General features: G+C 47.4%; 1 protein-coding gene across 1 annotated transcript; it reads right to left on the bottom strand.

Annotated features, from left to right (window-relative positions):
• Positions 1-729: 729 nt before the first annotated feature.
• On the bottom strand, positions 730-13,350 carry HNRNPUL2 (heterogeneous nuclear ribonucleoprotein U like 2). The gene is made up of 14 exons (XM_024574167.4): positions 12,490-13,350; positions 10,456-10,591; positions 10,093-10,169; positions 9,754-9,893; positions 9,131-9,221; positions 8,922-9,034; positions 8,433-8,696; positions 8,140-8,262; positions 7,392-7,520; positions 6,674-6,842; positions 5,052-5,252; positions 3,961-4,034; positions 3,591-3,698; positions 730-3,471 (listed from the first exon to the last, which is right to left on the bottom strand). Exons 1-14 carry the CDS (start codon positions 13,025-13,027, stop codon positions 3,391-3,393), a joined length of 2,244 nt encoding a protein of 747 aa, XP_024429935.1. The 5' UTR covers positions 13,028-13,350; the 3' UTR covers positions 730-3,390.
• Between the last annotated feature and the right edge of the window lie 342 nt (positions 13,351-13,692).

Genomic DNA, 13,692 nt, shown 5'->3' with positions numbered 1-13,692 from the left:
AAGGCATGAGCTATAAATATTAAAAATGATTAATTAGCTGTAACACTGAATAACTTTAAAATATCCTAGAGAGTGGGCAGACACCACAATCAAGGGTACCCTTTGGGGTACAAGCCCCTGGGGTCTGAATCTGCATCATGCAGAGAGGCATGAGAGCAGCACCTCGGCCTGAATCACTGCTCCTTCCGAACATCGCACTGCCACGAGCCTGTGGCACTCCGGCCTCAGTAAGTACTTGACCATTTATTAGAAATTACAATTAGAATCAGTTAGTGCTAGCAATGCAACAGTACTTTTAATAATTACAGTTACCTTCCCATTCTCCAAATTCACTAGGAAATAACCCCCATCAAACATCCTCTATTTAAGGAGCAGGCTTTTCCTCCTAAGTGGTAACTGCTCTTGAATTAAACTTATTTGGCTCCTAAATAGAACCTTACACTTAACTTCAAGCATCCAGCTGGTTTTAGTACAGGCCAGAGACACAGGTCATGACACAGTGTGTTTCCTTCTGTTCCAATGGCTCACGCTTTTAGCATAAGCAAGCACCAAGCAGGCTCACAACCGCCAAGTGCCATCATGGGAGAACAGAAAGGGAGTGACAGCCGTGCAAGAGGAAAGCCAGCCTTGGTTGGACCCAGTGTAACGTGAAGCAGCATCAAAAGTAAATGAATGAATCTCCCATATGACACACTCCACCCCAGTCAGTGCAGCCACAGGAGATAAGAGTGAATTCAATCCAAATGGTTATTTATTCTAAAACTGGAAGCTACTGTGCCTACATATTCGCCAGAATGTTGTCGTGAGAACATGGGAGGAGGAAAAAGTTACAGATGTAAACAATGACACAGTTACATTTTTTTAAAAATGGTAAAACCCTTTTTTACTGGCCACTTCCAAGAATGCTTTACAGGTTGTGCAAAAACATGTACAGGCTCCACGTGATGTTTGTTTTTCTCACACGCGTTTCCATCTACAACAACTACCACAGACGTCTGATGAAACACGGAACAAGCCTCCTAAGGAAAACAAGGCTAGGGGTCTCTCCTGTTAATCCACATTTGTCCCCTTAACATGTTTTGTTTTTTTTTTTTAAATAATAATAAGACAGAAACAAAAACCCAGACATCTACGTTGTTGCGAGGATCTCTTGGGCTCCACCACCAAGGATATGGCAGTTTCTTTCCACCCACCTAAAAAAACAGCTTTTTGGTTGTCGTTTTAAAAAAGAGGACTTTATAGTGTCCAAATTTAACAGCAAGTACCTCCCCTAACCCTCCTCCCCCCAAGAAATCCAAAGTGGCTCAGGGGCCCAGCACCCTCAGACTGAGTCACAGACCGCGATGAAAGGTGCTGTGTGCCGGAGGATTGACACCTGAACTAAACACCTGCACGGGCCTCAGATCCAATTTTCTATTATAGCGTGATCTTGCCCTAAGAGAATTTCTTTGGGCTCCAGTTTTTATCTCCTTGCCCTGATACTATCAGCAAAGCTGCTCAAAAACTCCCTTAATAATAATAAAAAGTTAGTGGGTTACAGAAAAGTTCATGCAATCACGTCACCCACTGCCACACACAAATCCATTGGGTGGCACCACAAGAACGCAGGTGCCCAGAGAAAAGACATCATTATGAGCAAGCAAACTTATTTCCTATCAGCCCCCCATTCCAGCCTCGGAGTGGGAGGTACTTGTGGGGCAGGTGCGTCTCAGACAGAGGAAACTAGAGGGCCAGAGCGAGAGCCTGCAGGCCTGGAGAAGGGCTGCATGGCGCTCACGGCGGGAGAGGGAGAGAAAGATCCAATCTCAGCACAACATTTTTCAACAGAGAACTGCCCAGGTGAGGAAATGGAAGTGAAGCATATTCTAGTAGCACATCCCAGGGTCTGCCCTCACTAGGAAGCGCTGCAGTATGTGGTATTTGCTGAGTAAGCGCTTGGCTGACTCAGTACTTAGCAGGAAGATGAATTAAAACTGAAGCTAAGAATTGAAAGAACATTCCCAGATCCCACCCATATCCTTGAACCCAGCCACCTGAAGCTGTTAGTCAAGAACTGGGAGGGTGTTGGTAAAGTTACAAAGACCATCCCAACTAAAGTCTCTTGGCTAGAGGCCTCTTGGAGGACACACAGGGTAAGCACCCCAGGAGGAATCGTTTCAAGAAGTCGGGAAGGGGTGCTCCCTTTCATGCACACATTACACACATTCACGCTCTTCCCAAGTTGCAGCAGCCCCACTGAGCTGCCTCCCACCCCCCACCCTCCCCTGTCTATTCACTTTCTACCTGTGTATCAAAAAGACCAGCAGGGCTCGTGCCCTCCACACTGTATAAAATAGTTGCTATTCTCAGCACCTGGGCCTGGTAGCCCACACCACAGGATCCACCTATGTGCGTATCCTGCTGCCATGGAAAGAATCCTGCTTCATTTCCGTGTGAGCTGAAACCCTGAGAAACGTTCCTTCTCTGCACTAGAAGAGGACAGACACTCTTTAACAGAGATGATTTCAGAGACTTCACGCTCTCTCAACCTTGGAAGACAGAGAGGACAGACTGGTGATCACAATCTTCAGGCTGAGGCCTGCAACCCCACTCTCTCCCAAGACTCGACGGGAATTTGCTAACGGGTACGCAGAGGGTGCAAGCTGCTCTGCTCTGCAAACAGGCACAGCCCCCCTGCCTCCTCAGCCTGGGAATCCTATATAATAGAACCATCCGCTTGGTAGTCTCCAGGCCTCAGCCAAACAGCTCAAAGGCACAGGAAAGTGGAGACATGCCACTTTGGCCTCCCAGCCCACCAGACCAGATATCCCAAGAGGGAAAGGTCGGTAAAAAAAAAAATATATACAAACGGTTAGTGGTGCAAGTGATTGATAAGAGCCAATCGTTTATTTTCACTGCCCCAGTCACAAGCTCTCCCTCTGTCCCCACTCCTGCCTGCTGTGGAGAGTGCCCTCTCACGCCTGCCCGCCCTCTCCGCACGCCTCATCACTCTCCCTGCGTGGCTGCCAGTCCAGCTGCCTTACACTGTCAGAGGGGTGACATTTTCAGTACTGTTCCTGTCCAGCTGCAGGGTATAGGACAGGCAGCCCTAAGTGCTGCTTTCTGAGCAAATGTTTTTTGATTACAAATATCTAACTAGGTTTGAAATGTTTTATAGAATAAGACAATATTCTTTTCAACAAACTTTAAAAAAAATGTACAGTTTTGCCTTTTGTTTCCACCTCCCCCCCACCCCCACCCCTGCTTGCGCACCCTCCCTCCCACCGCCCCGCCCCGGCAGCTCAGCCCCACCCCGACAGCCCCTGTTTTCCTTGGTTGTGTTTTTTTGGGGGGTGCCTGGCACCCCCAGAGATTCAGCGTCATGGCTGACAGGTGACAAGGGCAGGGGCTTCACCGATACCCTTGGTAACCGTAGTAGTTCCTGTAGTATCGGTCTCTGTCCTGGGGGTGGTGGTAGTAGTAATTCTGCCACTAGAAGAGAGGGGAAACCCCATCACTGGGAGCCACAGCTGGCCGAGGACAGAGGCATGACACTCATTCCTCTGGTCCTGCCTCCCTTCTCCCTCTCGCTGTCCCCAGGAGATACTTACATCCCGATTGTACTGTCTGTAATAGTCTCTGTATCTGTTGTATTCATAATCTCGGCTGTAGAAGCGATCGTAGTCTCCCCGGTATCGATCATAGAAATTACGGTAACCCTGAGAAAGGAGAAAGAGAAGGGGTTCAGGTTTATAGGTTTCCAGCATCATGATCCACTGCTGTCCCCCGTCTTACATGAAACACATCTCAGTTTGATCTTATAACAGACTTAATCTTCCCAGGATAAATTCTTCCAGAGAAACACATTAAATGGGCAAAACCCTAAGCCCTGAGAAAACAGCCCAAACCACTCTGCTCCCCCAAGCCAGTAGGAACGGCTAGCACGGCCCAGAGGAGGAGCAGGAGGAGAGCTGCACTCACCCCTCTGTTTCCAGACTGCCCCCAGTACTGCTGCCCGTAGGCCCGGTTGTCGTAGCCTCGGCGCTGCCCGCCCACTGGAAGAGAAATGGGAGAGCGCGCTCAGACAGCTGGCGTGGGGTCCTGGCTCCATGTCTGAGTGGAATCAAAAAGTTGGAGCCAAAGGCAATTCTGGGGGAATAGGAGGCCTGCTTCTGCCAGGCTCACACAATGTTAATTAAAGCACCAGCCAGGATCTTTTATAAAGTCTGAGGGGGAGGGCAGAGGAATGGCGACACAAGAAAACCAAGCCACCTTGCTTTTGAAGCTCCCCAACTCCTGCAAAACATTTAAGATGGCGAAGAATACTTGGCAGAGTTAGAAACACGAGTAAACACTGCCATTCGTACAATCACCGACTGTCAGCCCTGGAAGGGCCTCCGATGTCATACGGCCCAGACTCGTCATTCCATACATGTGAAACCAAGTGTAAACAGTAAGCTCCTCCAGGATAGACTGTTGGCATTCCCGGTGCCTGGCGTATAGCAGGCACTCACTGTGTTGACTTACACACACACACACACACACATACACACGTACACATACTTTTTAAAGGGCAGTGAATGCACAACGGAGGATTAACTGACAAATGAGACAGACATTCAGGAGGGACAGTAATCCCACTAGTAGCCTAATTTACTTCGTAACCCTGAAAATTACTGAATAATGCATTCACTTTGCGGTCCATATAGTTGGGTTGATCCCCTAGACAAAGGAAGAAAACTTAAGGATCCAATTTCGCTGCACAAACCCTTTAGGTGTACTGCAGTCGTGAGCTGGGAAACCCACATGTACAAGTGAAAACGAGACAAATGAGAAGGCCCAAGCATTGCTTGTCAGAGAAACAATTATTTTTGTTGAAAAATAACTACCTTTTGTTGAAGGACTACAGAAAAAGCACAAGAAGCTGGGGGTAAAGGACACAGGAAGAAATAAGCTCCATAAAGAAGTTACTTCCTTATTCCTTGTTAGTGACTTGACTTGGTTTCCTTGTGGGTCCTGCTCAGCACAAAGCACAGACTGCGGCTGGGGGCCGGCAGGCCCCCAGGACTCACCATAGCCTTGGCCTCGGCTTCGGTTCTGCCGGTTGCGCTTGTTTCGATTGTTGCGGCGGTTTGTCCGTTTCTCAGAGGGGGGCAGAAGCTTCCGGGCCTCCTCCTTGTACTTAGTGACAAGAGGCTGAGCTTCTTCCTTCTCCAGCTCCCCGTATGTCACCTCATCCATATAATCACATTTTTCAGGCAGAGAGAAGTTGGCTGTAAGAGTAAGAGAGAAGTTTGTGGGCCTGAAAAGTGCACAGATGAAGATCTTATTATAAAACCTCTATTATAAGAAGACTAAGATTTCCTAAGCTTCCTCTACTAGTGCACAAAGAAGTATTGGTACTTTCCTAAGTTTTCCCTAAATTGTAACAGCCCCAGACAAAGGGCTACCTGCAAACTGTAGATTTACAAGTTCTCAAGTGATCCATAATAAATTAAGAGTAAACTGGGTTAAGGTTTCTTATCAGGACAGAAGCAGGTAGCCAGAGGCTAAAAGTAACTGAGAAAGTTTTTTGTGTTGGTTAGATAAGACGCTAAGAAATACAAGTTCAGAGGCTGAGTACCAGTGGAATTCAGAGCAAGTGTGTGTGGGGGGGAGCGGGGGGTGGGGTGGGGTGGGCAGGTGGCTGTCTCTCTTAATACTTCGATGAATCCAGTTAACCTCCATGAACTAAATTCCTCCGAGTTCCTGAGTCCCAGTTATGGACTGGCATAGTTCATTCTGCATAAACTCTGACAATGTAGCTCTTAGCTGTGTAACCAGCTCCCATCCCTGGGCATTATCAGAATTCAAAGAGCCATTAGTTGACAGGGCAGGTGGGGATGCCAGAAACTGAAGGCAGCAAGGGGGAAAAAAAAATCACACTTTGAAGGGAACAGCGGGGAGCAGGACCAATCCAGACAGATAATTCTACCTTATGGGGGACCTTACTATTAGGCTTTGTATTGCGTTAAAGATTTCAGGCTCCTATCAAACACCAAAACGAACGAACAAACAACAAACCTAATGTATTATCAGAAATCAAGATAATTATAAGACCATTCTATCCAACCACTGTATTTTTTACTGATTTTTAGAGAGAGGGAGGAGAGAAAAACATGGATTTGCTGTTCCATTTATTTATGTAGTCACCGGTTGCTTCTTGTACATGCCCTGACGGGGGAACAAACCCACAACCTTGGCGTACTGGGACAGCACTCTAACCAACTGAGCTGCCTGGCCGGGGCCCAATCACGGTATTTTAATTTGATTCATAGTATTTCCCGCCCTCCAAAAATATGAATTCAATAAAGCAGAGCTTCCTTTCATTCATAATTGCCCTACATCTAGAGTAGTATTGGATAAATAGTAGGTACTCTTTAAGTATTTACTAAATGAGAAACTGACTCAATGAAGCCTCTGCCTTGAGTTTTAATCATCCTGTGGTCTATTGTGTCTCACCCAGAATGAGCCAAGAAGTTAGTGCTTCTCCATTCAGTCTACTTATTCATTTATCTACAAGTGCTCACACCCATTAATTTACTCTTCAGATTTACACTTCCCGGGTGGAGAATCACTCCAGGGACTAAAAGGCCCTACTAAGGTACGCACTGACCACGGACAGGATCCCTGACTTGAACAATTTTTAGCCCACCTTTCATCTCCAACATTATAGACTCAGGCACATCATCTCCCTCCACTTCCTTCCTCAACTCGAGCCTCTTCTTCCAGTCTTCCTCCTTAGGGACAACCACCACCACTTTCCGCGAGAATGTCTTGAACAGCAACAGTTTCCGCCGCTGGCCGGAGTTGTACACGTTACACTAGGGACAGAACAGAAGGGATAATGGATGTTTTAGAAATAAAAATCATCACTTAAATTCAACACAAGCACTTACTGAGCATCTTTTACAAATGAGGCACCCAATTAGGGATCTTACATACACAATCTCCTTTGACTATTCAATCTCTACTGGACGGATACTGTTGGGTTTTGCACATCAGGAAAATTGAGACTCATAGAGGCCGAGATCTGTCCAAGGCCACAAGCCTAGCAAGTGGTGGAGCCAGGAATGCAAAGGAGCTCTAACACTCTTTCCGTTGCCTCTAGTAAGGGCTTTATAGTCTGGGTCCATACACTCTCTGGTAAAAACACTAATAAGAGGTATCTCTGAGTTCAAAAAATGTAACAACTATAACAGGAAACCACCTGGTCACAATTAATTAAGTAAACTGATTCTGTTCCTTAATTCAGTCTCTCTTTACAAATGTACCCACTTTGACTCTAAGCAATTGTATTAGAATAAACGGATGCCAGATTGTCATCTTTGGATCTTCTGTAAAATTAGGTTCCTTTCAATATCTGAAAATACCTGATCAAGAATGAAGTTCCTCTTTGTCCGGGAAGCAATCTGGACCAGTTTACTAAGGCACTGGGAGGCTTGCTGAACTAACAGGTCTCGGCTTTTTGGGTCCATTTCTGGCTCCTCAAGCCCCTTCATCTGATGAGTTTGAAAGGAAATGAAGAGAAACACAAGAAGTTATGAAGCAAGTTAAAACCCTAGATTCACTGGTAAATGTCACCTCTTCAATGCCACCAAAGCTACCACAACAGTTTGGTCCTATTTCTCAGTGTCACGAATGTTGTCCATTTCCTGCAGGAGTCATTTCCAGTCTTAATCTGGATATATTCCAGATTTTATCACCTTTCAGAAGTACAACACAGCAAAGGGGGAGGACAACCTCCTTTTAACATACATTGAGAACTCATTTTTCTAGTTGTGGGGCCCTTGTTCTCAGACACTTGAAAGACTGACTTAACTCCACTGGGAAAAGATTATAGGAGTTTCTTGGAACCTTCAGGGCAAATTCCCAGTTGACTAATATTCCCTAGTACCTCATCCTCATTTTTAAAAATTTATAGACTTTAGAAACAGAGAGGAAGAGGGACAAGGGGGAGGGAGGGAGAGGGAGATGGAGAAACACTGATTTGTTGTTCCACTTGTTGACACAGCATTCATTCCCTGATTCTTGTGTGCCCTCACCAGGGATCAAACCCACAACCTTGGTGCATTAGGACAATGCTCTAACCAGCTGAGCCACCCACCAGGGCCAACTCACCCTCATCTGATTGAGGACAGTCTCAGCTCCCAGGACATTGTATCTTTTCTCAGGGTTTTCTTTTGAGTATTTCAGTGCCCACTGGGTCTTTCCAGATCCAGGCAGTCCCACCATCAGAATCACCTGCAAGTAGACAGAACCAGGAGCGCTATAAAAAATAAGCGGGGTCATGTTCAAAAGCCCAATTTACTAATATCCTCTCCTGACCCACATCGGAAGAACGCTGAGAAGAAAAGCTCGCCGCCCCCACAGCTCCAAAGCATGGGCACCGGGCCTGCACACCCTGTGCGTACCTCGCACTCCTCTATGGTCTTGGGGGGTGCTGTGGTGCGCACACGCTCCTCAACAGGCACAGCGTGGATGAACACAAACTCTTCTGGTGGTGGGAAGAAGGGCTCCTCCTTCTGACCAAAATTTAATTCTACAACACAATTTTTGCAGAGGACATGGGGTAGGAGGGCCCGGTCTGCCAGGGATTCCTTGTTGATCCGGAATGCCACACCTAAGTCTTCTCCATTCTTAGAAAAGGAAAGTTCTACTTCTTCAGTCTCAAAATTCTACAAGAGATAATAAGAGTGCTTATGGGCTTACAGGGTTTGAGGCCGACTGGATCTTACGATTTAATCTTAAAAAACCCAAAAACTCAGTGACTGTGGCACAACACAACCAAGCATGCACTGTGCTGGACACATAAAAGACAGCAACTGACGGGAGGCAAACTGAACGCCCAGTGCCCTCTGCCCACCCCTTGCTACGAATCCACAACTTTCAGGAGCACTTACAGCAAAGCAGCCAATGACATCGTTCTCCCCAAAAGTCTGGCCAAATTCCTCAAATTGCCCATTCTCTGCCTTGAGTCCTCGTCCATCAAAACCGTAAGAGAATTCATCCTCACCTGAAATAGTCAAAAAATTAGTTACCTACACTCAAACTTCCCATGGAGTAAGCAATACAGTAGCCAACAATAATGATGAAGTTAAAGCGACTTTACCAAGCTGTGGGTGGGAAAAATCAACAGACCACCCAACTCGAAGGAGAGAGACCTCTGTGCAGCCTTCTTTCATTGGGAGATTCTGGGTTACCTGGACAAGAAAAAAACAATCCTCTCAGACACTCTGAGCAAGTCAGAAGCAAAGTTTGCTAAAAAGACAAGACTTTTATGCAAACTGAAAATGACAACTACACATCTCAACATCAGAATAGTAACTGTCAACGCACTTAAACCCAAGACCTGGGGGGTGGGGGGAGGGCTCAATTTCTTCATTATTGGAGCTAAAGTTATTGGTAACATGTGGTGCTTTTTTTTGCACTAATGAAATACTTGTGGGCAGGAGTCCAGCACATAATAGTTTAAGGAATAATTTAATAAATGACTTTTTAATTTTTATTTTATTTATTTTTAGACAGAGGGGAAGGGAGGGAGAGTGGGAGAGAAACATCAATGTGTGGTTGCATCTTCTGTACCCCATACAGGCAACCAGCCTGCAACCCAGGCATGCGCCCTAACTGGGAATTGAACTGGCTACCCTTTGGTTTGCAGGTCGGCACTTAATCCACTGAGCCACACCAGCCAGGGCTAATAAATGAATGCTTTTAATGAGCTGTACAGTCTACCTTGGCTTCAAAGCAGACTTTCCCCTTTGTCACTCCGTAAGTACTCCTTGCCCCAGACCACAGGGTGGGGAACTTCTCCGAGAAAAGCGGCTGCCCTCCATAGCGGTCTTTGCTCACTTGAAAATGGAGATCTGAGGTATCTATTAGGAAAGAAGCAATCTGTTTATGCTAATGCCAATACTTGAAAGCCATCCACAGAATACAATTATACTAAGTTGTCAAGGACGGATACAAAGTCTCCCAAGTGCTACATCTCTTAAAAGATGCAGGCCATGAAGTTTTAATCTCCAAAATCACTTCTGATTGGTTAAAACCCCAACCTGCCTGCCTTATACATACACGTGTCCAGGTTCACAAGTGTTTGATCCTCCTCCTCATCTTTTACCTCTTCTTCAGGGGGTGGTGGAGACTTTGAGCTATACACATAAAAGAAAAGTAAATACAATGTAACCAAAGCCCTCTGCATGGCATTATGTCTGTTTTAAACTGTCAGTGAATATAAAATTCCAGCAGAAAGCTTCTTTCAGTAAATGGGAAAAGGACAACAGGAGCTTTCAAGGAAGATTCAATCTAGAACTTACTCCTATAAAAAAAACCTATTCCATTTTCAATCCACCCCTCTTTCCAGACTCTCCAATCAACACCAGGTATACCGAAATCATAGCAGACACTCCCTTCAACGAAAGGGACTGTTTCCCTCACCGGCTGTGGTAAGCCTCCTCTCGGAATTCATAGTAAGCTCGGCCATGTTCATCCTTCTCATCCCGCTGTCTCTTTACCCCCCGCCGCTCACCATCTGAGCCTGCTGGTTTTGACTTTTCACTATCTTGGTCATCTCCTACAAAAAGGAGGGAAAGAAAATCAGCAGTTTTCACACTGGAGTGCAGAATAAGCTCAGAACCAACAGAAGCTAAGGGGCAACCTGAGTATCTGTCCCATTAGAATACCCAAGTGGCTCCCACTGCATCGACAGAATGTTTTATTTCCAAAGATCTTCCTCTTGTCATTGCCTGGAATTTTATTTTACAAAAGGATACTAATTATAGTCAAGACATAGATTAAAATTGGACAATTTCTGCCTTCTAAATTTATCTGATTAAATCAGGTCAAATTTGTAGCTTTCCCCACCAATATGATATTTAAAAAAACTTCATAGGTTAATTGTGATTCTTGATTGTCAGATTTCAATTTGAGCTAGACATAAAACATATTTTCTAACGCTTTCCCACAGCTTCATGATCCAGAAGACGACTCACTTAAAAAAAAAAAAAGAAAAAAAATAAGAGTTTGCCTTTCAAGCTTTAAAATGCACAGCCATCCCCAGGTTCACCTATATGGCAAGTGGACACAGGTGCATGACACAGAGCTATAATTTTATCATGGATTTTTACTGGAAGTTGCAAGAGCAAACCATTAATCCACAGGAGATCCATAAATAATACTGCACCTTCACTGCACATAATTTTGGGCAGAAAGGTGCTGTCATATATTTAACAACATTCTTTACAAAGGGGAAAAAAACAGGTGTTTTCCTTAGGCCTTGTAGTTTTCAATACAAAGGTTTTTAATAATAATTTAAGACAGTCCTTCATTCCTTGACCTTTTTTATCTATTTGGGATACACATTTAGTCAAAGGTTATGTAATGGGATTTTTGTTCCAGGACATAGGACAAAGAATCTTGAAGTTGCACATGACTGCCATGGAATGGGTTCCAATTATACTATGATACTAAGTGGCAGCCTAAACAGAGTATTATAAAGAGAATTAAGGCAACCCACTTCATTGTAAGAGTAGAAGCAGCTCTAGTTTCCCTCCTTACTACACAGATAGTTAGGGAGCAGCTCTAACCATCCAATCACTTCAAAGGAAGACAGGTCACTAACTCCGGGGTTGGGAGGCTGAGGAGTAACTTTACACAAGGTTGCTCAAGGGACCCACCAACACCTCAATCATTTCAATTCAGTTACTCAGGAACCTGAAATGTAAATGGCTAGCTAAGTGTACAGCAAATTTACAAATAATGCCCATCCATCAACTCAGTGGTAAGGTCACATTTTAATCGCAATACAGGCAAAGTAAAAGCCCTAGCCAAGTTCAGTGACGTTGTAAATGCACTAGATAAGACTTTCTCTTCACTGGTTAACCATTAAACTCGACACCTTCACACCGCAGGCTGTTGTCCTGCTACTAAAGCAAGAGCAAGGTTGGGTTGCCAAATTCTGTGTGGCTCAAGCTATACCACCGTGCTTTTAATGGAGAGAACCTTGACGAATTTCGTTTACTGCTAATATTTTTATGGCAAAGAACTCAACAGGCAGCTCAAAGGCCAAAAGCCTCCAACAGTCGATCTAGTTATTAGTGAAATCGCCAATTCCTCAGTACATTCTTGGTTTAGGAAAAGATAACCAGCAGCGTGGGATGCTGCTCCACAGGTAGCTCACCAGCAGTTCGCATGCAACACTGCTCACTTCCATCCACTACCAACCAACGAACCAAGTTAAGCAGGAACCTCCCTCTTGCAGAGAGTGGGGCCACCGACGGTGGTCAAACCTCCTAGAAAGGTGCGAAGAGACTAAAAGCCACCTCCCCTGGGCAGTCCCATCAAGTGGCGATGGGAATCTTGCCCTTTCAGGTGAGTAAGAACAAGGGATCAGACCCCGCGGTGCAGGGCTGGGTGCTTGGAAAAAGGGCGCACCCGGCAGGTTGGAGTCGGGCTCCGCTGCCAGCTCCTCACCCTGTTCCTCTGCGGCCTTGTCACCCGGCGCCTCGGATCCCGGCGTCTCGTCCCCGCTCCGCTCCTCTGGCTCGTCTTCCTCCCCCTTGCCGGTGCCCTGCTCTTCACCACCATTTACCCCACCAGACTCGGCCGTGGCCTCCTCGGCCGGCCTCTCGGAAGCATCAGGCTCGGCCGCGGCCTCCACGGCTGCCGCCTCCGGGGGCTCCGGTGGCGGCTGCGCGGCCTGGTCCGAGGCCTGGGTAGGGGGTGGCTCTTCGTCCTCGTCCTCAAGCAGCGCCTCCTCGTCCTCCTCCTCCTCTTCGTCCTCCTCCTCGTCCCCGCCCGGGCCGCCGCCCGACGCGTCCACAGGCCGAGGCTCCGCCTTGCAGGCCCCGCCGGGCACGGCCCCGCCACCACCAGCCTCGTCCTCAAGCATCTCGGCGTCCAGCGCCTCCTGCAGCCGCTGCGCCAGATCCACCTTGAGACCGCGCGAGTCCAGGCCCCGTCGCTGCAGCTCCGACCGCAGCTCGGTCACTTTCAGCCGCTTCACCTCCATCGCCGCCGCCGCCTCCTCCGCCTCCCGCTTGCCTCCTCCCCTGCGAACCGACGACCGAGCCCGACCGCGCAGGCGCCGCCGCCGCCGCCGCCCGCCTCCGCTTCACGCGCCAGCACTGAGCCCGCGCGAGCGAGCGCGCACGGACGCACGCAGGCGGCTAGGGCCGCGCGCAGCCTCTTCTACGGTTCTCCCTTCTGTTTCGCTCCCCTTTTCAGCCTACGGAGCCCAAAACAACGTATCGGGAAAGTATTTCCCTCTCTGCTCTCTCGGTTCCCCTGCCGCGGGCGGGCTCGAGACTAGGACGACGGACTTCCCTCCCTTTACCTCCCTCCCCCTCTCACCTACTGGCCAATCGCCGCCGGTGGTTTCACTGCGCAGCCGCACCGGAGCGGGAGACGGGAAAGCCTGGCTGCAGCTCAAGTGCCTCGTAGCACAGAGGCGTCTGCGCGCCCTTCTTTCCGTACTTCACCCGGGGTTGCGCAGCAGCCCGGGCTCCCACAGCCCCTCCCACCCCGTTGCCACCGTCGCTCCCATCTAACTTCCGACCGCACTTTGGTCTTGGGGCTTGCTCACTAGTCTCTTTCTACTCTCTATGCATGCAACTTCTTGAGTTTTTTTTTTTAAGAGACAGAAGGGGAGCTGTTGCAACGTGAAAGCCTGCTAAT

Source organism: Desmodus rotundus, chromosome 5 (genome assembly GCF_022682495.2).
Source record: "Desmodus rotundus isolate HL8 chromosome 5, HLdesRot8A.1, whole genome shotgun sequence".
NCBI lineage: Eukaryota > Metazoa > Chordata > Mammalia > Chiroptera > Phyllostomidae > Desmodus > Desmodus rotundus.
The sequence above is the reverse complement of the archived record's forward strand: the minus strand, read 5'-3'. Positions and strand labels throughout refer to the sequence as shown.

Coding starts and splice junctions, on each gene's coding strand:
- HNRNPUL2 (XM_024574167.4), bottom strand. CDS start 13,027: ATGGAGGTGAAGCGGCTGAAAGTGACCGAGCTGCGGTCGGAGCTGCAG. Junction 9,894..10,092: donor ACTTGTGAACCTGGACACGT/GTATGTATAAGG, acceptor CTTTCCTAATAG/ATACCTCAGATCTCCATTTT. Junction 3,472..3,590: donor ACAGACAGTACAATCGGGAT/GTAAGTATCTCC, acceptor CCTCTCTTCTAG/TGGCAGAATTACTACTACCA.